Source organism: Hemitrygon akajei, unplaced genomic scaffold, assembly GCF_048418815.1.
Source record: "Hemitrygon akajei unplaced genomic scaffold, sHemAka1.3 Scf000094, whole genome shotgun sequence".
Classification (NCBI taxonomy): domain Eukaryota; kingdom Metazoa; phylum Chordata; class Chondrichthyes; order Myliobatiformes; family Dasyatidae; genus Hemitrygon; species Hemitrygon akajei.
In genome coordinates, this window is record NW_027331980.1 from 2,635,592 (window position 1) to 2,660,686 (window position 25,095).

At 40.3% G+C, this 25,095-nt stretch overlaps 1 protein-coding gene across 1 annotated transcript; it reads left to right on the forward strand.

Annotated features, from left to right (window-relative positions):
* The first annotated feature begins 3,730 nt into the window (after positions 1-3,730).
* LOC140722943 (uncharacterized) lies at positions 3,731-19,540 on the forward strand. Its single transcript, XM_073037569.1, has 4 exons — positions 3,731-4,083; positions 12,380-13,334; positions 13,767-16,512; positions 18,040-19,540. Exons 2-3 carry the CDS (start codon positions 12,746-12,748, stop codon positions 14,252-14,254), a joined length of 1,077 nt encoding a protein of 358 aa, XP_072893670.1. The 5' UTR covers positions 3,731-4,083; positions 12,380-12,745; the 3' UTR covers positions 14,255-16,512; positions 18,040-19,540.
* The last annotated feature ends 5,555 nt before the right edge of the window (positions 19,541-25,095 follow it).

Here is a 25,095-nt window from a genome sequence, read left to right on the forward strand (position 1 = left end):
CACAAATTCCACACAATCCAATATTATTTTTACTAGGCGATATTGAAGGGATAAAACCGAAACCCAAATTGAATAAATATCAGAAAGAATTCATAAAAATTGCATTGGCAGTAGCCAAAAAGGCTATTGCAGTTACTTGGAAATCGGATTCATACTTAAGCATAGATCGTTGGAAGAACGAAATCTTCAGCTGTATTCCACTTGAAAAAATTACTTATAATTTAAGAGATAAATATGAAACATTTCTGAAAATTTGGCGCCCTTATTTACAACAGATAGGATTAAATATATAGGTGCTCCAAAGATAAAATTACTGGTTATTTGGGGAAAGAAATAAATATATATGCTAAAGCTATTATGAACTCCATGGAGCATGTGGGGATCTTCCGATATCCAGGCATTCTTTCTTTTTTTCTTCTTTTCTTTCTTTCTTTGTTTCTATAGGGATATGTTAGGGGGAGTGGTTAAGTGGAGGGGGAAGGGTTGATTTTTTTTTCTTTCTGTAATCATTTGAAAACTCAATAATTTTTTAAAAAGTTGTTTATGGATAACTGCTTTGATAATAAATTAACCTTTGAACTATCCGCTCCCAGCGGGAATTCCCCGTGACCAAACATTTTCATTCCGATTCCCATTCCCGTTCCGACGTGTCAACCCATCGCCTCCTCTTCTGCAAAGATGAGGCCACCCTCAGGATCCAGGATCAGCACCTTATAAGCCGTCTGAGTACCCCCACACCCTCAACCTGATGGAACGAATATCGATTTCTTCTTCTGGTGAACAATCCTCACTCCCACTCCCTGTCTTCGTCTCTGACTTTTCACGTCCTCTCACGTGCTTATCACGTCTCTCTGGGTCCACTGCTCCGATTCTCCACTCTCCTCTCCTATTAGATTTTATTTTCTTCTGCTCTTGAGCTTTCCCACCTACCTGGCTTCACCTGTCATCATCCAGCCAGCCATTTCCTTGCCCGCCCCGATTTTATTCAGATATTTCACCATTCTATCTCAGTCCTGAAGGAGGGTTCAGCTGGAAACGTCGACTGTCGACTCTTTTCGATAGAAGCTCCCGGGCCTGCTGAATTCCGCCAGCATTTTGTTTGTGTTGCTCTGGATTTCCTGCATCTGCAGACTTTGTCGCGTTTGTGATTTACCACTCCATTGTCCCTCCTGCCTCCGAGCACTGGGGTGGGGGTGGGGGGGGGGGAGGGGAGGGGGGCGCTGTGCAGACCTCCGACCGCTGGTGTCGCTGTACGGACCTCCGGCCACTGGCGACGATGCGTAGACCTCCGGCCGCCTGTGGTGCTGCGGAGAACCTCCTGTTAAACGCATGCGCAGTGTAGACTGCAGCGTTGTCGGGTCTCCGATTCGAGCGGTGCTGAGTGAGGGCTGATCCCGGCGGGTTTGTGTAAATCTGGGCCGGGCCCGAGTTCTGCCGGACGGCTGGAGCAGGAGGTACAGTGCCAATCTTTTAGCTGACGGAGCTGTACAAGGGGTGATTGATAAGTTCGTGGCCCAATTTAGAAGGCCTAAACTTATACAGCTCTCGGTACATGTACCGGAACATGTACATGTTCAACTCTTTGAGTGATAATGGAGAAAGTTTGAAATTAATAACTTTTGCGGTATTTCTGTTTCAGATAATTGAAAATTGCTAGGTTTTCTAAAATCGACTCCTTCCACCATAAGCCGCGAACTTATCAATCAGCCCTCGTATGTCACACCTAATTTATGAACCTGCTCATTTCATGTACTGGGCAACTTCCTTGCCCCATTCATGTGATGAGCAAGTACACAAATTGAGTGTAAATATATATGATTAGAGCGTTTTATTATGTCAAGCACTAAACCAAGATGAAAGAAATATATGAATTCCAGAGGCTCCACAGAAATAGTGATAATTAAGACATTAACAAGATTATAGCCAATCACTGCCTTTCAGTATATAACTGGTACAATAATTTAATAATATGACAAAGTATTGCACAGTTGCATTTACTAATTACCATAACATATAATTATCAAGCAAGTGAAGCAACGTTTTGCTTAGAAGCCATAGGGTTGTTAGTGAGGAAAATTTACTTTTGTTTTAGTGAGTAATCGATGGACCACCACAGTCACAGATCCAGGATTTCACCAAAAACAATCAAATATCCTATCCTAATGTTATTAGTGGTATTTTCCCCACCGGCTCCCAACCTCTCTCGCTAATCCATGCTTCCGTAAAATTCCTTCTATTTAATATGTGGCGGCTGTTAAATTCCCTGCTTTTTCATTTTGTCTTTTTTTTTTTACAGAGGTACTGGAGTGGTGCTCCGGTGAGATCCGGCAGCACTGCACCCCTGTTTAGAGCCAACTAACATGGACCCGGGGATCAAGCTGCCCGGGTTTACGAGGTGTTGAGCGAGTATTTCTGCTCTGGGATCAAATGTTTGTTTCTGGAGTTCCTTTGGAAGCAATGACTGCTAATCTGAGGAGAGAATTAGTTTGTATTCCATCCCTCTCAAGGAGAGGCTGTGAGTAAATGGGTTGTTCTGTGTTTGAACCAGTAGAAATAGACCTGGGGGGTTCAGTGTTCAAACAGTGTTTGGAAATTCCTCCTCGCTGTCACCTGTCTGTCAGACAGTGGAAATCAAACAGAAACTCAAGTTGCTGGAGATCTGCACTAAAAATGAAAAATTCTGAATCCATTCTGACAAAAGATTGTGAACCTGAACCGTTAAATTTTTTGTTCTCTTCACAGCAGTTCCTTACCTGTTGAGCGATTCTGGTAATTCCGGTTTCTTTTTATTACATTCACTCTGGAATGGTTTAAATTTCCTGATTGTCTGTTATACTTGGAAATGTGTTCAGTGCAGTTGGTGCAAACAAGGTTCACGTGAATAATCTCTGGAATGATCGGCTTTATGTATGAGGAGCATTTCATGGTTCTGGGGCTGTGCTCAATGGAGTTCAGAGGGACGGTGCGGGTGGTGGAGGGATTAGTAACAAGGTTCACATGAATAATCTCAGGAATGATCGGCTTTATGTATGAGGAGCATTTGATGGTTCTGGGGCTGTGCTCAATGGAGTTCAGAGGGACGGTGGGGGTGGTGGAGGGATTAGTAACAAGGTTCACATGAATAATCTCAGGAATGATCGGCTTTATGTATGAGGAGCATTTGATGGTTCTGGGGCTGTGCTCAATGGAGTTCAGAGGGACGGTGGGGGTGGTGGAGGGATTAGTAACAAGGTTCATGTGAATAATCTCAGGAATGATCGGCTTTATGTATGAGGAGCATTTGATGGTTATGGGGTTGTGCTCAATGGAGTTCAGACGGGGGTGAAAGGGGAGGGGGTGGTTAAGTAAACCTACCGAATGCTGAAAAGCCTGGATACAGTGGACATGGAGAGGATGTTTCCATTAGATGGAGAGTCTGGGTTCTGAGGGCACAGTCTCAGAATAAAGACGCTTCCCTTTAAAACTGAGATGAGAAAAATTTCTTCTGCCAAAAGATGTCTGATCTGTGGAATTTGTTGCCACAGAGGTTGGCTGAGGCTGTCATTTGGGTATATTTATGGCAGAGATTAATATGTTCATGATTGCTAAGTAGCTTCAGAGTTACAGGAGGAAGGCAGGAATATGGTGTTGGAATAAATCTCAGCCATGGTTCAGTGGTGGAGCAGACTCAATGGATCGAATCACCTAATTCTGTTCCTGCATCTTGTATCTTACCATGACTGAACGATGACTCCTTCCTATCCCATATCAGGTTTTGTGACGTGCGAGGACAATTACAGATTTGTTCACTGAGATCGTTATATTTGTCTTCACTGTTTAGATTTCAGTGAGCAGGAATATTTTGTTCTGCTTTGTATTGTTAACATGGTTCCTTATCTCTCTTGTTAAAGTTAGACCTGTGGTGAGAGATTTATCTGAATAAAAACCCACAACTGGAAGCAAACCGCGACTGAAGACGAGGGAACAGCAACATGTGAACCAGCCCGAGGACTGAGAGCACTGACTGGAGAGAAACCCAGTGTTTCTGGGTTTCAGTGGTTCTGGGACTCAGGGTTTCCATTGATTCAGTCAGGAGCAAGTTTGGTGAGTCTCATTTACTCAAACACTGGTCCTTTAGAAATTACATACTGTACAAAATAAAGTAGGGAATAGTTGAGGTGAGAATGAATGTATCAGTTAAGTCTGTCAGACCCAGTTGCAATCACTCCAGGTCTGTAATGTACTGTCAGTATCCCAGCTCTTTAAAGTCACTCACATTCCCTCAGTGTTTGCTCATTTGAAGAGCTTGCATCTTCTGAAGTAGCTTTTGGTCGGTTCTGAGTGTGGAGAGGGAAAGAGGGGTGTTTATATTTACTATTTTGCAAAAAGAAGTAATTGTTTGCAATTACTTGCTGCAAACTCACTACCCAGACCCTGTACATTCTCAACCAGATTATTGACATAATGTAGATGACAAGTAGCAATGGGTGTTACCCTGGGGAGCTCCAGGAGACACGGGCCTTGACTCCAATAAACAACCTCCCATCATCACCATCTGCTTCCTACCGTCGAGCTGTTCCCAGACTCTAGGCTCTGTGACAAACACAATGTTAGCAACAAGATTAGACTGATTAATATAAAGAAAGATTTGTTGCTTCGTAAAAGCTGTCTGATGAAATGGACCAGATCCTCCTTTGCTTACAACTAAATCTGCCCTAGGACCCATCCTCCCGGGTCACACTGTGTCCGATAACCCACATCCCCAACCTCCCTCTACCCCGCCAGTAACCCCACAACTTTCCCACCATTTACCCCACACCGATACATGTAGACAGATCCTCGTCACCGACATCCACTCTCACAGCTTGGGGAACCAGAACTAACTGATCCTACATTCCTGGCCCAGACTGTCCAGCCGTCTGACTCAGTCCCGGCCCTGTCCCACTGCAACCGCCCTTCGATTTACACAAACCCGAGATCAGCTCCTTCCTCATCGCCGCCCAACCAGGCTCAGAGCTCGTTAAGGAGCCTCATGTGTGGTACTTTGTCAAAGGTCTGAAATTCCAAGTACACAATATCAACCAACTCTCCTTTGTCTACCCTGTTTATTATTTCTCAAAGCTTTCCACCAAATTCATCAGGCAAGATTTTCCCTTGAGGAAACAATGCAAAGTCCAGCCTATTTTAGATAGATAGATAGATACTTTATTCATCCCCATTGGGAAATTCAACTTTTTTCCAATGTCCCATACACTTGTTGTAGCAAAACTAATTACATACAATACTTAACTCAGTAAAAAATATGATATGCATCTAAATCACTATCTCAAAAAGCATTAATAATAGCTTTTAAAAAGTTCTTAAGTCCTGGCAGTTGAATTGTAAAGCCTAATGGCATTGGGGAGTATTGACCTCTTCATCCTGTCTGAGGAGCATTGCATCGATAGTAACCTGTCACTGAAACTGCTTCTCTGTCTCTGGATGGTGCTATGTAGAGGATGTTCAGAGTTTTCCATAATTGACCGTAGCCTACTCAGCGCCCTTCGCTCAGCTACCGATGTTAAACTCTCCAGTACTTTGCCCACGACAGAGCCCGCCTTCCTTACCAGCTTATTAAGACGTGAGGCGTCCCTCTTCTTGATGCTTCCTCCCCAACACGCCACCAAAAAGAAGAGGGCGCTCTCCACAACTGACCTATAGAACATCTTCAGCATCTCACTACAGACATTGAATGACGCCAACCTTCTAAGGAAGTACAGTCGACTCTGTGCCTTCCTGCACAAGGCATCTGTGTTGGCAGTCCAGTCTAGCTTCTCGTCTAACTGTACTCCCAGATACTTGTGTGCCTCCAAGTAGCCCGAACTCACATCCTTAACAATCGACTCCAACATCTTTCAAACCACTGTCAGACTAAGTGGCCTATAGTTTCCTTTCTTCTGCCTCTCTCCCTTCCTGGAGTGGAGTGACTTTTGCAATTTTCCAGTCTTCCAGAACCATTCCTAAATTTAGTGATTCTTGAAGGATCATTAGTAATGCCTCCACAATCTCTCCGGCCACCTCTTTCAGAACTGTGTGTGTAAACCATTTGGTGTAGGTGACTGATCTGCCTTCAGATCTTCAGTTTCCAAAGATAGATAGATAGATAGATACTTTATTCATCCCCATGGGGAAATTCAACTTTTTTTCCAATGTCCCATACACTTGTTGTAGCAAAACTAATTACATAGAATACTTTCAGTCTTGTTGTGGTCCCTTCTGTACAGGTCCCACCTTCCCTGGAAGAGAGCCATGGAACCAAAAATCCTATTCCCTCCTCTTCCCTCCCCCCTCCACATGCCTGATGTCATACATGGGTTTGCTACACCGGGGTCTGACATCACGTGTGTGGTTCCTTACGTCTGTGGGTTTATTTCTCGTGGTTGTGCAGTTTAATCTTTCTTCAGTTCAGACAAGGGAGTGAGATCCAAATCTGTCACGTCCTCTCATTGTGGGTGGGCATTTTTTTCTATCGTCTCCATTCCACTGTTACAAATTGCCGAATTGCAGCCAGTGTTTCGAGGTATATAACCCGATTAATGCAAGAGGGAAGCCTTTTCTGTTTTTCCGGGCTTCTCAAACATTTGTACACCTCAGTGAAATCTCCCTCCAGAAGTTCCAGAGGAGAAGCTCAGTCTGTCTAATATTCCCACACAGTTAAAGTGGGGAATTGTTTATTATTGTCATGTACCGAGGTTCAGTGAAAATCTTGTCTTGCATACCATCCTCTCAGATCAGCACATTACAACAGTAGATGATGGTAAAACTTTAACAGAGTGTAACAAAGCATTATGGTCACAGAGAAAATCCACTGCAGGTGGACATCTGGTGCAAGGTCACATCGAGTTACATTGTGAAGTCAAGAGTCCATCTTATAATGCTGAGGAACATTCAGTTTGCTTATAACAGCAGAATGGAAAATGTCCCTAGGCCTGGTGGTACGTTTTCTGTTTTTCTGTTTTCATTTATCTTCGACCCGATGGGTGGTTGAGAATTGAGAATGTCTGGTCTGGAGTTCTGGGAATCTTTAATTATGTTGCCTGATTTACTGAGGCAGCAGGAAGTATAGAGCGAGTCCATGGAGGGGAGGCTTGTTTCCATGACGTGCTCAGCGAAGTCCACAGTTCTCTGCTATTTCTTGAATTCAAAAGAAGAGAGTAGCCACACAAAGGTGTGATGTATCCGGGTGAGATACTTTTTAATGGTGTAACTTAAATTCGCCGGACCAATAACCACACCACAAGCAGCTCTTTACTTTATCCTTATGACCAGTTTATTTGTTTGAACTCAGCCGCTGAGAAGCTCGGAGCCAAGCATCAGAGAGACAGAATTCCTCTCCCTCTGGGGGCTCGTGACGAACCTCTGTGTAACATGCAGAAGCATTACAGTTTATAGAACTAGGAAACAAAGAGCACTTTAGTTCAACCGGTACTCCCAGCAAGTCTGTCGGAACAAAACTTACCGGTAATTTCTTAGATTAGAGAGTCCACTAAATCAGGGTTTTAATTAGAAATGAATGTTCTGTCCAATCCTTAACAGTTATTCTCCTTCGTTAGAGAAAGGAGGGAACTCAGTTCATTTCGTGTCTCATGAGAACTCAACTCCACATAATGTTCCCAAGAGACATCTGTGAGTCATTAATCTAAACAAGCTGCAAGCAGATTCTTCAATGAAGGACAAAACAGAAATTTGCACACTATCCAGAACAGAGCACACATAAGTTCGCACTTAATTTTAACCCGTTATTTACAAGAGTCCAAGAATCATTTCTTACATCCCCCAATACCCTTAAAACTTTATCATTCCTCCTTTTTATTATTGCACTATAACCTTTCAAAACAGATTGTTGCTTCTCCAACATGATAGAAAACATGGCCAAAGGCACCGTAGGATACAGACAATAAACAAAATTAATACAATCAGACTTCCAAAATGCAAAAACAACCTCCAGAAGTCCCCGGATATATTGAAGGGCCAGGGCCACCCTCCCCTGCCTTACTGGTCCAAAATTGTGCAGCTTACTGCCAACATCTTGAATTTTCTGAATCTCTTGGGTATGTGTTTAGACAAGTCAGTAATATTGGAAGATTCATCGGGGTATAAGTACAGCATTCCTTACCTATGATAGCACAGGTCCCTCATTTTTCTGCTAATATAAAGACTTGGGCCATCTGATTCTGTCATTTTGGTGAATTGCAATTGCAATCATCTCAGTTACCTGTGCTTGAGTGTCAATCAATCAATCAATCAATCAATCACTGCTCCGGCTGTATTATTGGCCAATTCTTCTACAGCGGCTGCTAAATTAATTATTTCCCTGGAATTTCTGGCTACCCCATAGGAGGGAGAGGCAATCATCCGAAATCTCTCAGATTCCGTTATACCCCTTCGTTGCCTATTCCGATGGGGTGATCCTGAGGCTGAGCCTGGATCCTCAAGTGTGGCACAAGGTCGGCCAAGTAGCAACAACCACTCCAACCCTCGTCCCCCCTCAAGAACCCGTCTGGTAGGGTGTGGTTCCATGCCGCTGCCCTGTTCTTTCTCCCGGCAGCCAGGGATAGGCCCCATTTCCACAAACCCAATAAGTTCCATTTAGTGGTTCAAGGGTATCATGTTTGATTCTCGGTACAGTTACTATTTCCCACTTGATAGGGTGCACTCTCATTCTGGTTACACCAACAAGTAGTACTAGTTTCTTGTGTAAGTTTTGCCAACTTATCTTTCAAAGTACCATTGGCTTGTTCCACTATGCCACTATGTTCCAGGCAAGGATGGACACACACACAAGTCCCCACTGGTCTCATACGTTTCTCCTGGTGCGTCTAAAGGGGTTGTTCCCCAGATCCTCTTTTATCCTTACTCACGGGGTCTCAGATGTCAGTCAGGTTGGGATGATGCAATCCCTCAACCAGCCCACTCTGGTCCTCCCCTGAGGGCTTCAATGAATGGTACAGTACTCAATACACAATTCTGTTTCCAATTGACAATGGCCGTTATCAGTGATTCTGTCTTGCTGAGGCCAGGACACATTCCAAGCCTTGTGTATTCTGGACGTCTCTCTCTCATTTCCTGGGTCTCAGACCCGAATTAATAGCGATCTTGCGATTCTCAAAAAGGAGGGGGCTACTTTTTGTATTTTGTACTTTGTACTTTGTACCAACCAGAGTTGTGGCACATTCGTAAAACCCCCTTCCTTCAAAGCTTTTTTACCATCGGTAAAAATGAATTAATACAGAGTCTTACAGGATTTCAGAATCTAACACAATAAAAAAGAGTTTTTTTTAAATAAAGTAATACAGTCATACATTCAATTCAGCATCTAAACAGTTAACGATTACATTGTCACTTCCTTTAATATCTTAACATCTTGTACCTTACTAAAGTCTTGTAGCATCAGACCAATTTAATAACTACCTATTTTTATTTTCCTTTTCTCCAGCAAACAAAAACTACAGAGTTGTGATCTTATCTTACGTGTATACTACAAAAGTTCATGCAAATACTCATCTTTATTGTACTTTTCAAACTTAACAGTCAATCTTCCATGGGGGTTGTCTTTATTATTCACATGCTTTGACGAAATCCCTTAAAACCGGATCCTGCTATTTAAAATGGCATCCCATCAACCCTCGCCCCTTTTCCAGTTAACTCCCACGTGGTGAGCTTGTGCACCAGTGTGGAATAGGTTTTCATAGGTTCCTTTCAAAGGAGTTATTTTATCAACAATGTGTTCCAAACTTAGACCATTTTCTGAATTTCCACACAATTCTTTAATTTTAAGCAAGTTGCTAGTTTTCTCTTCAGGACCCTTCATGCTATTAGTTCTCAATTTAAGATCTGCAAACGATCCCTCTTTGCTCAAACAGCATTTCGAATTCTGCTTTTTCACACCACACTCTTGAATAACAATAGCGTGTGGGGCACCTTTACATTCCAACTCAACCTGTAATTGATTCGCAGGCACTAAGCCTTTGTCTCTGTAGCCTGGTTGCTGCTTCTGACATCAATCCAGACTTTAAATTTTCTTCATTCAATTTAGGAACTACACTTTTCCCTTTTCCTTCAATAATAATATTCACCTCATCACCTCTTAACTCCTCGCTAACTTTTAACTCACCTTCGAACACAAGCAACTGGGAATTCTCACTTCCCACTATACAGACAGTGTGATGTTTGCTTCCAGAATTTGCTGGTATTTAATTTAATCCATTCTTCCCTCTACAGTAAAGGTTCTTGCAATTCAGAAAAGTACAGTTCCCATACCAGGCAGTGATGCAGCCAGTTAGGATGCTCTCAATTGTGTTCCTGTAGAAAGTCCTTAGGATTTGGGTCCCCATCCCAAACTTCTTCAACCATCTGAGGTGAAAGAGGTGCTGTGCTTTTTTCACAACACAGCCAGTATATGCAGACCATGTGAGATCCTTGGTGATGTTTATGCCATGGAACTTAAAGTTGTTCACCCTCTCAACCCCAGATCCATTGTTGTCAATAGGGGTTAGCCTGTCTCCATTCCTTCTATCCAGATTCCAGATGAGCTGAGGACAGGGAATTATGATATTCTAGCCATTATTGGGACTTGGTTGCACCCAACAGTCTGAGCGATTTAGAGGAACAAATTTGTAGAGAGATTGCAGACCATGCCAAGAAACAAAGGTTTTAGTAAGTGATTTTAACTTTCCATATATTGACTGGGACTCCCATACTGTGAAAGGAATAGATGGGGTAGAGTTTGTCAAATGTGCCCTTAATCAGTACGTAGAATTCCAGATGTATAAATGTACTATAAGCTGTTAGGAAATGATCCACGGCTAGTGACAAAAGTTAGTGAACATAATGCCATGAAATTGAAAGTAAATATGGAAAAAGAGAGGTCTGGACCACGGGTAGAGATTCTCAATTGGAGAAAGGTCAATTTTGATGGTATCACAAGGGATCTGACAAGTGTGGTTTAGGACAAGCTGTTTTCTGGCAAAGGAGTACTTGCTAAGTGGGAGGCCTTCAGAAGTGAAATTTTGAGGGTGTAGAGTTTGTATGTGCCTGTCAAAATAAAAGTTGAAAGGTAACTGGTGCAGGGAACCTTGGTTTTCAGGAGATATTGAGGCCCCGGATATTTTGTTCCTCTAAATGCCTCAGACTGTTGGGTGCTGCCAAGACTCATTAACGACTGACTCATTAATCATCATTCCAATTCCTGAGCTCATCTGACTTTTTTTTAGTCGTCTTCTGTTGGTTCCTAAAAGCTTCCCAATAGTTTTTGCTCTTTTGTTTGCCCTCTGTTTGGCTTCTCATTTCAGCCATGGTTGTGTCCTCCTGCCTTTCCAATGCTTCCACTTCTTTCGTAAGTATTGATCACTCAACTCCCGAGTTGCTCCCAGAAACTCCAGCCATTGCTGTTCCATTGTCACGCCTACTGGTTTTCCCTTTGAAGCAAGTTAGACCAGCTTTTCCATCATAGAAACGTGGAGAAGTTCAACACAGAAACAAGCTATTTGGCCCAGATAGTCAATGCCAAAAAAACATTTAAGGTGACTAATGCATCTACCTGCACCGGGACCATCACCCTCCATACCCCTACCATCCAGGCTCCCATCCAAACTTCTCTTAAATGGTGAAACCGAGCTCACGTTCATCACTTGTGCTGGCATCTCATTCCACACTCTTGCGACCATTTCAGTGAAGGGCTTTTCCACATGCTCTCGTTAAATTTTCACCTTCCCCACTGACCCACGACCTCTGGTTGTCGTCCGACACAACCTCAGTGGAAAGAGCTGCTGGCATTTAACCTATCGTTTCCCTCATAGTTTTGCAGACTTCTAATAAATCCTCAAAACAATGTATAATTTCCTTGTTTATGTTTAGAGCCTTTTTGTTAGGTGGATAAGATGATGAGGAGCATTGATCGTGTGGATAGTCAGAGGTTTCTTTCCCAGGGCTGAAATGACTAACACAAGGGGGCATAGTTTTAAGGTGCTTTGAAGTAGATACCGAGGGGATGTCAGGGATAAGTTTTTTTTACACAGAGAGTGGTGGGTGCGTGGAGAGTGTTTCAGTTCCTGTGGGACCAGGCACCCATGCAGCTCATTGGGGACAGGGAATAATACCAATGGAGAGAGACAACTGAGCCAGATCACAGGTTGGAGATGGCAGAACTGCCCCTATGTTATAGAGACAGGAAGAGCATCAGAGAGTTTGATGGTCATTCCAGATACCAGCACTGTGCCCAGTTAGAAGATGATTTCTCTCTCCAACTTGGGTTGAACTTCACTGTAACAGTGTGATGTCAGCTCACACCTTGCCAACTCAAGTGATCTCATCTGAAATGTTGTCCCACACCCATTGATCGATTTTGTAAATCTTTTTACAGGTTAAATATGACAAGGAATTTGTCTACTGGAATCTCAAACACAATACAGCAGTTTTGCTGCCTCTGTCCAGATATTTAAGAAGAGGAGCAAGGGATTCACTCGGTCATCAGACCAACTGGCGTGCCCGTCATTTTACACGGGGGGAACGCATTCACCTGCTCAGACAGTGGGAACGGATTCACTCGGTCATTTCAACTGAAGGTACATCAGCAAGTTCACACCGGACAAGGCCATTCACCTGTTGTAAGTGTGAGAAGGGATTCAGTCAGTTATCCCACCTGTGGACACACCAGTCAGTTCACACTGGGCAGATGCTGGTCATTTGCTGAATTTGTGGGGAAGGATTCACTCAGTCATCTGACCGAATGGCACACCAGCAAGCCCACACTGGCGAGCGGCCGTTCACCTGCTCAGACTGTGGGAAGGGATTCACTAAGTCATCTCACCTACTGAGACACCAGTCAGTTCACACTGGCGAGCGGCCGTTCACCTGCTCAGACTGTGGGAAGGGATTCACTTGCTCATCTAAACTGAAGGTACATCAGCGAGTTCACACTGGCGAGCGGCCGTTCACCTGCTCAGACTGTGGGAAGGGATTCACTTGCTCATCTAAACTGAAGGTACATCAGAGAGCTCACACTGGAGAGAGGCCATTCACCTGCTCAGTGTGTGGGAAGGGATTCACTAAATCATCTCACCTACTGAGACACCAGTCAGTTCACACTGGCGAGCGGCCGTTCACCTGCTCAGACTGGGAAGGGATTCCCTTGCTCATCCCAACTGAAGGTACATCAGCGAGTTCACACTGGGGAGAGACCATTTACCTGCTCAGACTGTGGGAAGGGATTCACTCGATCATCCCACCTACACTTGCACAGGGCTGTTCACACTGGGGCGAGGCCATTCACCTGCTCAGACTGTGGGAAGGGATTCACTTGATCGTCCCAACTGAAGGTACATCAGCGAGTTCACACTGGGGAGAGGCCGTTCACCTGCTCAGACTGTGGGAAGGGATTCACTCAGTCATCTGAACTGAAGGTACATCAGCGAGTTCACACTGGAGAGAAGCCATTCACCTGCTCAGTCTGTGGGAAGGAATTCACTCAGTCATCTGAACTGAAGGTACATCAGCGAGTTCACACTGGGGAGAGGCTGTTCACCTGCTCAGACTGTGGGAAGGGATTCACTTCTTCGTCCCACATGAAGGTACATCAGCGAGTTCACACTGGGGAGAGGCCATTCACCTGCTCAGATTGTGGGAAGGGATTCACTTCTTCGTCCCAACTGAAGGTACATCAGCGAGTTCACACTGGAGAGAGTCCGTTCACTTGCTCAGTGTGTGGGAAGAGATTCACTCAGTCATCTCAGCTAATGATGCACAGTCAGTTCACACTGGCGAGAGGCCATTCACTTGCTCAGACTGTGGGAAGGGATTTACTTCTTCGTTCCAACTGAAGGTACATCAGCGAGTTCACACTGGAGAGAGGCCATTCACCTGTTCGGACTGTGGGAAGGGATTCACTTGCTCATCCCAACTGAAGGTACATCAGCGAGTTCACACTGGTGAGTGGCCGTTCACCTGCTCAGACTGTGGGAAGGGATTTGCTTTGTCATCTCACCTACTAACACATCGGAGAGTTCACACTGGGGAGAAGCCGTTCACCTGCTCAGACTGTGGGAAGGGATTCTCTCAGTCATCTAAACTTAAGGTACATCAGCGAGTTCACACTGGGGAGAGACCATTCACCTGCTCAGTCTGTGGGAAGGGATTCACTCAGTCATCCATCCTATTGGCACACCAGCAAGTTCACACTGGGAGAGGCCGTTCACCTGCTCAGAATGTGGATAGGGATTCACTTGTTCATCTCAAATGAAGGTACATCAGCAAGTTCACACTGGGAGAGGCCGTTCACCTGCTCAGACTGTGGGTAGGGATTCACTTGTTCATCTCAAATGAAGGTACATCAGCGAGTTCACACTGGGAGAGGCCGTTCACCAGCTCAGTGTGTGGGAAGGGATTGACTCAGTCATCTCATCTACAGACACACAATCAAGTTCACACAGGAGAGAAGCCGTTTACCTGCTCAGTGTGTGGGAAGGGATTGACTCAGTCATCTCATCTACAGACACACAATTGAGTTCACACAGGAGAGAGGCCGATCAGCCTCTGAGACTTTGGGAAGTAATTCTGTCAGCAAAACCAACCAAATGTGCATCATTGAGTTCACAGTGGGGAGAGGCCGTTCACCTGCTGTGAATGTGGGGAGCGATTCACTCAGTCATTTAACCTTATGTAACTCTTGCTTCAGCTAGCAACTTAATATAGGGGGTGATAGCCCCTGAGCTTGGCCAAATATAAGCAATCTCGTTTGTGTGAATGCTGCATGATGTGTCCCCTGTTACAAATCAGTACCCCAAAAATAACAAATCGTACACAATCTGCGATTAAACAATTGAGCTATTTAATTCTTACTTTGACTATAGGATTAGTAAAGGAATCAAAAACAAAGAAAAAGGGCCCTTTCTCTTCACTCATGTCTTCTCATCTCTCCCTGGCAAAAGACCGTGAAAATCTACCTTCCAGACTCACAGGAAAGAACAATATCTCTCCCATTGGATAGCTAGGCACCCCAAAACCCTGTTATTTCCAGTCATAAGCTAAACATTGCTGCTGCAGAGAAACCATTAGCTCAGCAGTGAAACATAACAGAGACCATTACGTTAGCAGTGAAATCTCACAGCATGTTCTACTTGTGACACACTATCGGGTTCACACTGGGGAGAAAGTTTCAATAAGCTGCATGCTGGATATTTGTACATCACTGTTGCTAAAGCTATTTTGAGAGTGACTATCGGTGCTGAACTCTGCAATGATTGCTGCTGCTCACCACATCCAGTTCTGGGCATGGGAGGAGTTTCTTCTACTGCATATTCACCTTTAATGGGACTGGAGTTTAATATTGACTGGGGTGGAGTGTGGCCAGTGAAGAAGTGGAGCTTTGAGGCTTTGGCTCAAGTAGTTTTGGCAGATGGATTGTGCAATCAAGTCAATCAAGATTTGAATAGCTCCTGGAGGCTGCGCCTGTCTGTGAATGGAGTAACAGCAGTTTCTGAGCTGCTCTTAGTTTTGTCCCTTTCCCCCTAGTTTAAACCGAATTTAATATCTTCAGTTGCTGATTCTTGAATGGGAACCATATGTCTTTGAGGAGTGGGAAATACTTGTCTGAACCTAGCGATAAAGGCAACGGGAAAGGAAAGATGCAAAAGGAAGGATCTGATGAAATGCCATTGTGGGCTGAAGATATGGCTTGGACACAGTTCATTTAAAGACTAACTTGAAAAGAATAGTAATGAAATGATGTCATTTCTGGGAAAACTTAAGGATCTGGAAGCTCAAGTCACTATACACAAAGAGGAATTGAAGATAATTAAGCAAAAATTGCTTGAAAGTAAAATAAAGTAAAACTCGTTTGGAATGATATCGAAATAAGATTATAGACCTGGAAACTAGGTCTCGCCGAAGGAATATACAAATTGTTGGGCTGCAGGAAGGAGTTGAAAATGGAGATTAAACTGCTTACATTGGTAAGCTTTTTCATACCTTATTTCCTTCTATATTATCACAGCCGCCTACTGTAGAAAGAGCAGACAGAACTTTTACTTCGAGATCTCAAGATCCAAATAAACCAAGGGCTGTTCTGGTTTGTTCTCATTATTTTAGGATTAAAAGTCAAATAATGCGACAGGCAAGACAACAGAGTTTTTAGATTTGAGACATCTGAGCTCGGTTGTTATGAAGATTTTTCTAAGGAGGTAATGGAACAAAGATTAAAAATTGCTCTGGGAATGAAACAGGCATATGATAAGAAATTGTTTCCTTCCTTGCGTCACCCAACAAGGATTAAAGTTTTTCCTCCTGATTCTCCTCCTCGTACATTTTGTGATCCTAAAGTTGCACTGCCGTTTGTTTAAACTATACCTGCTGTGACCGCCGATTGAACTGTCTGGCATATTATCTGCATAATAGCATTTCGGAAAGAAGATTTATGAAGGCTACTTGGACATTTCATTGAGAGACTATTAAAAGAACATTAGGGGACTTGTTTATTATTGCATATCATTGGTGTTTTTGGTAAGAAGATTTATGGTTCAAGTATGACTGTTTAAATGGTTATTTGGACATTCAATGTAGAAAAAGAACATAAAAGGACTTACTCCTTTAACCTAATAGCTGGTTTGATATTGTTTGTGTTTTTTTCTTAATTAACTAACTGGTAGTTCTTCCAACTAATGGGGCTATTTCGTTCTCTTATATATTCATAGCGGAGGTTTCAATTATTTGTATAATATTAGTTTTAAAGATTGTGTTGATCTGTTATTAAACACTATGCTTGGTTTCTCTAGGTAATATGTTTTAGATTTTAATAACTGCTTATTTTTTAAATTCTTTTCAATATATTAATATGTTTTTATATAATGAATATTATTGCATCTTATAACTGAATTTAAAGCTTTTTTGGGGGTTTTAATATTAAGTTTAAGATGGAGCTGTTTTTTACTTTTTAAGAGATAACAATTTTTTGGTTTCCTCTTTGTTTAAAAAAAGATTAAATATAAACATGGGATAGTTTGTAGATGCTGGAATGTAAACATTTTCCTTTGTTGAGACTTTGTCGTTCCTTTTACAAGGTCAGTGGGTTTCATTTTTTAACTGGGGGAGGGATGGAGAACCTTTTTTAATCTTTTTTTTCGGACAGACAGAGCAGTCTTGCCTGTGTTTTCTATCATAGGGTGCCTGCTTTTTCTGGGCTGTGGGGGGAGTAGGATGGAGTTAGAATGAGGGTTTTTTTTCCCATTGGGTGGTTCCGGAGCATGTGTGTTTTCTGTGTGTTGTATTCTCCATCGCCACCATTTTTGACCATCCCGTATTGGTATGTGCCAATTGGTATGTGTAAAGTAGACTAAAATTATAGTATGGAATCTAAACAGATTAATGTAATAAGTTAGAATGTACATGGTTGGAATCATCCTATCAAATGAAAAAAGACTTTTAAAATCATTAATCGATTTCAACCTGATACAATTTTTGCCCAGGAGACGCATATCAAGGAGGGAGATCAAAATAGGTTTTTTGGATTGTGGAAGACTTTGCAATTTCACTTCACTTCTCAAAGTAAAACTAAAGGAGTGTCTGTTAAATCCAGTATTTTGTTCATTCAAGAGGATATTAAGTCAGATTCTTTAGTGGATTTTTAATTGTTAAAGGAGTAATTTGTAACAGAAAAGCTGTTTTGGTCAATTTGTACGGTCCTAACTTAGATGATCTTTTTTTTAAAAAATGTATTTGCTGTACTGCCTCATTTAAATGAATATATGTTGGTAATGGGCAGGGATTTTAACTGTTGTTTAAATCCTTTGATTGACAAGAGCTCAACCAACCAGCAACTTCCAAATCACTCCTCATTACTTATTAATTCCTTTTTGACTGATTTTTGGATTGGATTATGCAGATATTTACACCCTGATGATAGAGAATATTCTTTTTTGTCACATGTTTATAGAAAATATTCAAGGATCGATTATATTATAGTTGACCTTTTCTTCTTGCCTACTGTTAAGAATTGTGAATGTGATACTATCGCTGTATCTGCTCATGCAGCTTTCAGTTTGTCTTTCGAATTTGATGATGCCATCCTTGCCCACCCACCTTGGCGCCTGTCTCAGACATCATTGCAGAATTCAGACTTTGTTAGCTTCATTGAAAACCAGGTAAAATAATTTTTTTCTTTTTAATGTTATAGGGGCTACATCTAAATTAATCATATGGGATACGTTTAAAGCATTTTCAGGTGGTCAGATCATTTCTTATTCTGCTAACCAGAAAAAACAGACTAAAGTAGAATTAGATAAGATTACAAAACAAGTTACTTAGATAATATTTATGTGATTTCCCCAGATATTGACTTATTTAAACAAAGGATGGAACTTCAATCACAATATAATTTATTATTAACTCATCCTATTGAAGGCTATTTGCTTAAGCTAAAAAGTCAATTTTATATGTTTTGAGATAAAAATAACAAACTGCTTGCATCTCAATTAAAAACGGCCAGAGCCAAAAGGCAAATGTTGAAAATCTGTAGGAAAGATGGTACCCTGACTTGGGAATATGAAGATATTAATAAGATTTTTCAAGATATTTATACTGAACTTTATAAATTTAAATTTCCAGTAGATTCTTCTAAAATGATTTTTTTTTAACGAAAGATCGTTTTTCCTCGAATTTCTGTTAATGATCAAAAAACTCTTGATGCCCAAATTACCAAAGCCAAAATTCATAAAGCTATTTTTTCAATGCCATCTATCTGGTAAGGCCCCTGGACTTGATGGGTACCCTGTAGAATTTTATTAAAAAACTGGAAAATTGCTGTCTCCGTATATGTAGGAAATGTTTAAGGACTCTTTTGTGAAAGGCGATTTACACTTTACTTTTTAAGATGCTTCTATTGCTTTAATTCTTAAAATGAATAAAGGTCCTTCTGATTGTGCCTCATACAGACCTATTTCATTATTGAATGTTGATGCTCAGATCCTGTCAAAGATAACGGCCAATTGGTTGGAAAGTTTTTGGGTAAAGTTATTTTTAAAGATCAAACAGGCTTTATAAACGGCCGTTATTCCTTTTCAAATGTTTGGAGATTATTTAACATTATATACCCATCTTCTTTTAAAACTCCACAATGTGTCATCTCTTTCGATGCTGAAAAAGCGTTCAATCGAGTTGCATGGAAATATTTATTTAATGTTTTAGAGAAATTTGGTTTTGGTGTTAATTTAAATAATTGGATTAGAATGATATATAAAACTCCTATTGCCTCTGTTATTACTAATAATTGTAGATCTCTTTTTTCAGCTTTCACGGAGGACAAGACAAAGTTGTCTATTAAGTCCTTTGATATTTAACTTAAAATTAGAATCCCTTGGTATCACTCTTCGTGAAGCTAAAGATATTCATGGGATTCTTGTGAATGAGATTTCTCTTTACGCTGACGATTTTCTGGTTTATGTATCTAATCCCAAGGAATCTCCCTGCCTTGCTAAAATTATTTAATGAATTTGGAGATATTTCTGGATATAAAATAAATTTTAATAAAAATGAACTGTTTCCTTTAAATGAATCTGTTTCTATATATGGTAATACTCCTTTCAACATTATGGATTCTTTTAGATATTTATGCGTTATAATCTCTAAAAAAAATAAGGATCTTTACAAAGCTAATTTTGTTCCCTGAGTAGATTCTATGAAGTATTTATTTAGTGGATGGAACCCACTTACAATTTCACTTGTTGGTCACATCCATATAGTCAAAATGCTGATTTTACCAAAATTGTTATATTTATTTCAGAATATCCCTGTTTTTTTGACGAAGATGTTTTTTTGATCGGATTGATTCTATTATCTCATCTTTTATATGGAATGATAAGAGACCAAGAATTAGTAAATGTCACTTACAAAAATTGAAAAAGGATGGAGATCTTACTTCACCTAATTTAAGAATGAATTACTGGGCTGTTAATGTGCCATATATGTCCTTTTGGTTACACTGGGTTGATAAGAAGGAACGGCCAATTTGGGTAGATTTGGAATTGAAAGCTGTGAAACAGTTTTATTTAACCTCGTTATTTGGAGCTGCTTTACAATTGGCTATACAATTAGCTAAAGTTGCTAATTTAAATTTATACCCTGTGATTAAGTATTCTTTACAAATTTGGCTCCAGTTCCGTAATTTTTTAATCTTAAAAAATGTAAACTTTGTAGTTTAATTTATTATGATTTTTTAAAGCATTCTTTGAGTGATCCAATTTTTTCACTTTGGAAAATAAAGGTATTAATTCTTTTTTGGATCTATTTAAAGAAGATAGACAATTAGTTGATAAATATTCTCTTTCGTACTCACACTTTTTACAATACCTTCAAGTTAGACATTTCTTTCAAAAACATTTAACTAATTTTCCTTACATATTGAATGCCAGCTTGTTAGGTACTATTACAAGTATGAACCCTTTGATGAAGGGTTCCATTGGAAGAATTTATAAATTACTATCACAATGGGATAAGTGTCCTTTATTTAAGATTAAACAAGATTGGAAATTAATTTGACTTTTTTGACGGAGGACTGGACATGGATTCTGAAGTTGGTTAACTCTTCTTCGATTTGTGCTAGTCATGCACTGATTCAATTTAAAATTGTACATCATTACTATTTGACGAAGGAGAGATTGTCTAAAATGTTTCCTGATGTTGATAGTTATTGTGATAGATGTAAAACTGAGACAGCTGCACTGACACACATGTTTTGGTCTTGTTCTACACTGGAACAGTTCTGGAAGTCAGTTTTTTTCTACAATTTCTAAAGCACTTAAAATTAATTTACAACCTAACAAATTAACTGTACTTTTTGGAATAATTCCTCAAAATATCCAAGCTATTTCTTTGTCTGACGAACATGTTATTGTGTTTGTTACATTGATAGCTAGGAGGGCCATTCTGTTGAAGTGGAAAGATACGTCGGCTCCCACTCTGTTACAATGGTTCTTCCAAGTGATGCTCTGTCTTAGTTTGGAGAAAATTAGAAGTTGAACCTTTGAAACTGTGTTTGATTTTGAGAAAAGAAGGGGTTCATTTTCTCGTTATTACCATTTGAGTTAATTGATAATTTTCTCCACGACCTAATTGTATTTTTTTTCTCTTTGCTGGCGGTTTGATGGGTATCTTTGTAAGCTTTTTGTATGATGCATGGCTCCGGGGTTGAGTTCTTAATATTTTTTTTTCCTCACTTTTCTTTGCTTTAGTGTTTTTTTTCCCTTTTTTTGTGTCACCATATTTTTCAATCTTTAAAACAATGTTTTTTTTTCTTGTGTTACGTATTCAGGCAACAATAATTATAGATGAGTTAGACGAAGGGTTTTATAACAAATAACACGTTTATTAAACACTGATAACAAACCCCCTTCAAATGTAAACAAACCCAAACAATGATCCGAGCTCAGCTGCTCAAACAGTCCTTAATAGCGTTGCAGTCCCAAACAGTCTTTAAAGCAGTATTGAAAAGAACTCAGTTCTTTAAAGCGATATGCCGACAGTTCAAAAGCTCACGGTACTTTTAAAAAGAGAGACTTTTTAAAGCGATGTAAATTCTCTTCCACGTCGATGTCCTTCGATTTCCAGCGTCGAACTCCCACGTCGAATTTTATTAAATATAACAACTTAAAGTGACTGACCTTCCTTCCACAATATTCTCAATCTCCCGCTTTTTCCAGCGGAGACTATCATGAGAATAGTAAACGAAATCCTTCCGAATGAGGATCACACAAGGTCGAAGTCAATCCATCGAAAATCGATTTTCCTCGATCTCCATTTTCCAAACTTCACTCTCCCTTAGCAAAGAAACCGTTGGCTCTGACCTTTTAAACTTTAGGCATTATATAAAACTTCATTTTTAACTAAACTGCGTCATCACATTAAATCACACAGTGATATGAAGTCATCTTGGCAAATCCAGCCACGAACTGCCCCACCTGACAGGGTGGGTCTCCCTTTTATACCCTGTAGAAAAAACCTGTCACATGACCTCTACTGGCGGGAAAATGACATCACTCCACCATCACAAAACCATTACCTCATGTCCAGTATAACTTCAACCCCAGTCACGTGACAAGGGTACCACTGTCACGTGTCACGTGTACGTAACACCTCCCTCCAAAAAAAAATTTTTGGTCTGACAAGAACAAAAATTTTAACAATTACTTACAAAAAAAACAAATGTATAAATTATATAACATACACAATATACAATACAGTAGGAGTGTTACAATAAAAAAAACCACTCCAAAAAAAACATTGTACATTCAACATCAAGATAGACAATCAGCAACCACATTATCTTTACCTTTAATATGAGTTATCACAATATTGTACTCTTGTAACATCAAACTCCAATTTAACAATCTTCTGTTTTTGTTTTTCATCTTACTGAGAAAAACTAACGGATTATGATCAGTGTAAACAATAAGTGGTTTTTGAGTTGTACCAACATATACCTCAAAATATTCCAAAGCCAAAACAAGAGATAACAATTCTTTCTCTATTGTTGAATAGTTTCTTTGATGCTTATTAAATTTCTTAGAAAAGTATGCTACCGGATGATCAACCTCATCACCCTCATTCCTTTGCATCAATACTGCTCCCGCAGCTTCATCACTAGCATCCACAGCTAATGAAAAAGGTTTTTCAAAGTCAGGTGCCTTAAGCACAGGTTGTTCACATATCATTGTTTTCAATTTTTCAAATGCTTCCTGACAAAACACTGTCCACACAAACTTCACATTCTTCTGCAGAAGGTTAGTTAATGGAAGGGCAACATTAGCAAAATTCTTACAAAATTTTCTATAATATCCTACCATTCCCAAAAATCTTCTGAGAGTTTTTTTCCCCGTCGGAGTGGGAATCTCTAAAATTGCCTGAACTTTTGCCTGAACAGGAGCTACCTTACCTTGACCCACAACATAACCAAGGTAAGTCACAGTAGCATGTCCAAATTCACTCTTGGCTAAATTAATAGTCAAGTTAGCTTTTGAAAGCTTTTCAAACAATTTCTCCACCGCAATAATGTGTGCTTCCCAAGTATCATTTCCTGTCACTAAATCATCAATATAAGCATCAGTATCTTTCAAACCCTGAATCACAGAATTAATCATCCTCTGAAAAGTACCTGGGGCATTCTTCATCCCAAATGGAAGAACATTATACTCATATAACCCAGATGGAGTTACAAATGCAGAAATCTCTCTACCTCTGTCCGTTAATGGAACACACCAATACCCTTTCAATAAATCAATCTTTGTAAGGAACTTTGCTTTCCCAACTTTATCTACACAATCATCTACTCTAGGAATTGGATATGCATCTGTCTTCGTTACAGCATTCACCTTTCTATAGTCCGTACAAAACCTAATACTACCATCAGGTTTTGGCACCATAACACATGGCGAACTCCAATTCGAGTTAGAATGTCTAATAATATCATTCTCTAACATGTATTCAATTTCTTTCTCAGCAAGTTCACATTTTTCCATGTTCATCCTATATGGATGTTGTTTAATAGGTTTGGCATCTCCAACATCTACATCATGTGAAGCTATAGTAGTCCTTCTCGGAACATCTGGAAACAAATCCTTATACTTAAAAATCAATTCCTTCATCTGTTGTTTCTGCTCTAGCTGTAAATGTGCTAATTTCTCATCCATATTTTCCAAAATGATCGAATTAGGTAACCTAACAGAAACAATGTTAGATTTAGAATGAAAGTCAGATGAATCATCTATCATGTTCCCAGTTAAATCCAACTCATTCTCACTAACCACAACAGTCACAGTATCAGATTGTTTCTCAAAATATGGTTTAATCATATTTATGTGGCAAAGTTGTGTTGACCTTCTGCGATCTGGAGTTTTTATTACATAATCCACATCATTGACTCTAGACACAATTTCATAAGGTCCATGAAATCTAGCTTGTAAAGGATTTGTCTGCACTGGGAAAAGAACCAACACCTTATCTCCAGGCTTAAACATCCTCATCCTAGCTTCCTTATCATACCAAGTTTCCATTTTCTCCTGAGCCAACTTTAAATTTTCCTTGGCTAAACTACAAACTTTATGTAACCTGTCCTTAAATTTCAAAACATAATCCAACAAATTAGTATGCACTTCCTTACTAATCCATTGTTCCTTCAATAAAGCTAAAGGTCCTCTAACTCTATGTCCAAACACAAGTTCAAATGGACTAAAACCTAAAGATCCTGTACCGATTCCCTTACTGCAAATAAAAATAAGTTTATACTCTCATCCCAGTCACCTTCATTCTCCACACAATATGTCCTAATCATATTCTTGAGAGTAGAATGAAACCTCTCCAAGGCACCTTGCGATTCTGGATGGTACGCAGACGAAGTAATTTGCTTAGCTCCCAATTTATAAACTATCTGTTGAAACAATCCAGACATAAAATTACTACCTTGATCAGTTTGTATTTCCTTAGGCAATCCAAAATAAGTAAAGAATTTTATAAGAGCCTTCGTCACAGTTTTAGCTTTTATATTCCTAAGTGGTACTGCCTCTGGAAACCTAGACGAAGTACTCATGATAGTCAACAAATACTGATAACCAGTTTTTGTCTTTGGTAATGGACCAACACAATCTACAATAACTTTAGAAAACGGTTCACCAAATGCTGGAATAGGTTGTAATGGAGCTACTGGTGTAACCTGATTTGGTTTACCTACAATTTGACAAGTATGGCACGTCTTACAAAACATCGCCACATCTTTTCTTAAACCAGGCCAGTAAAAATGTTTTAAAATCTTGTCCACAGTTTTCCTTACCCCTTGATGTCCACCTAAAGGCACACTATGAGCTAAAGTCAAAATCTCATTCCGATAAACTTTAGGAACAACTACCTGATAAACAACATTCCATTCCTCACTTGCAGGAATTGTAGGCGACCTCCACTTCCTCATCAACACTCCTTTTTCCAAATAATATCCTACTGACACCTTCTCAATGTCACTACCTAGTAAAGCTTGTTCCCTTAATTTTACAATCTCAGGATCTCTATTCTGCTCTGCTATCATCTCCTTCCGAGACAGAGATAAAT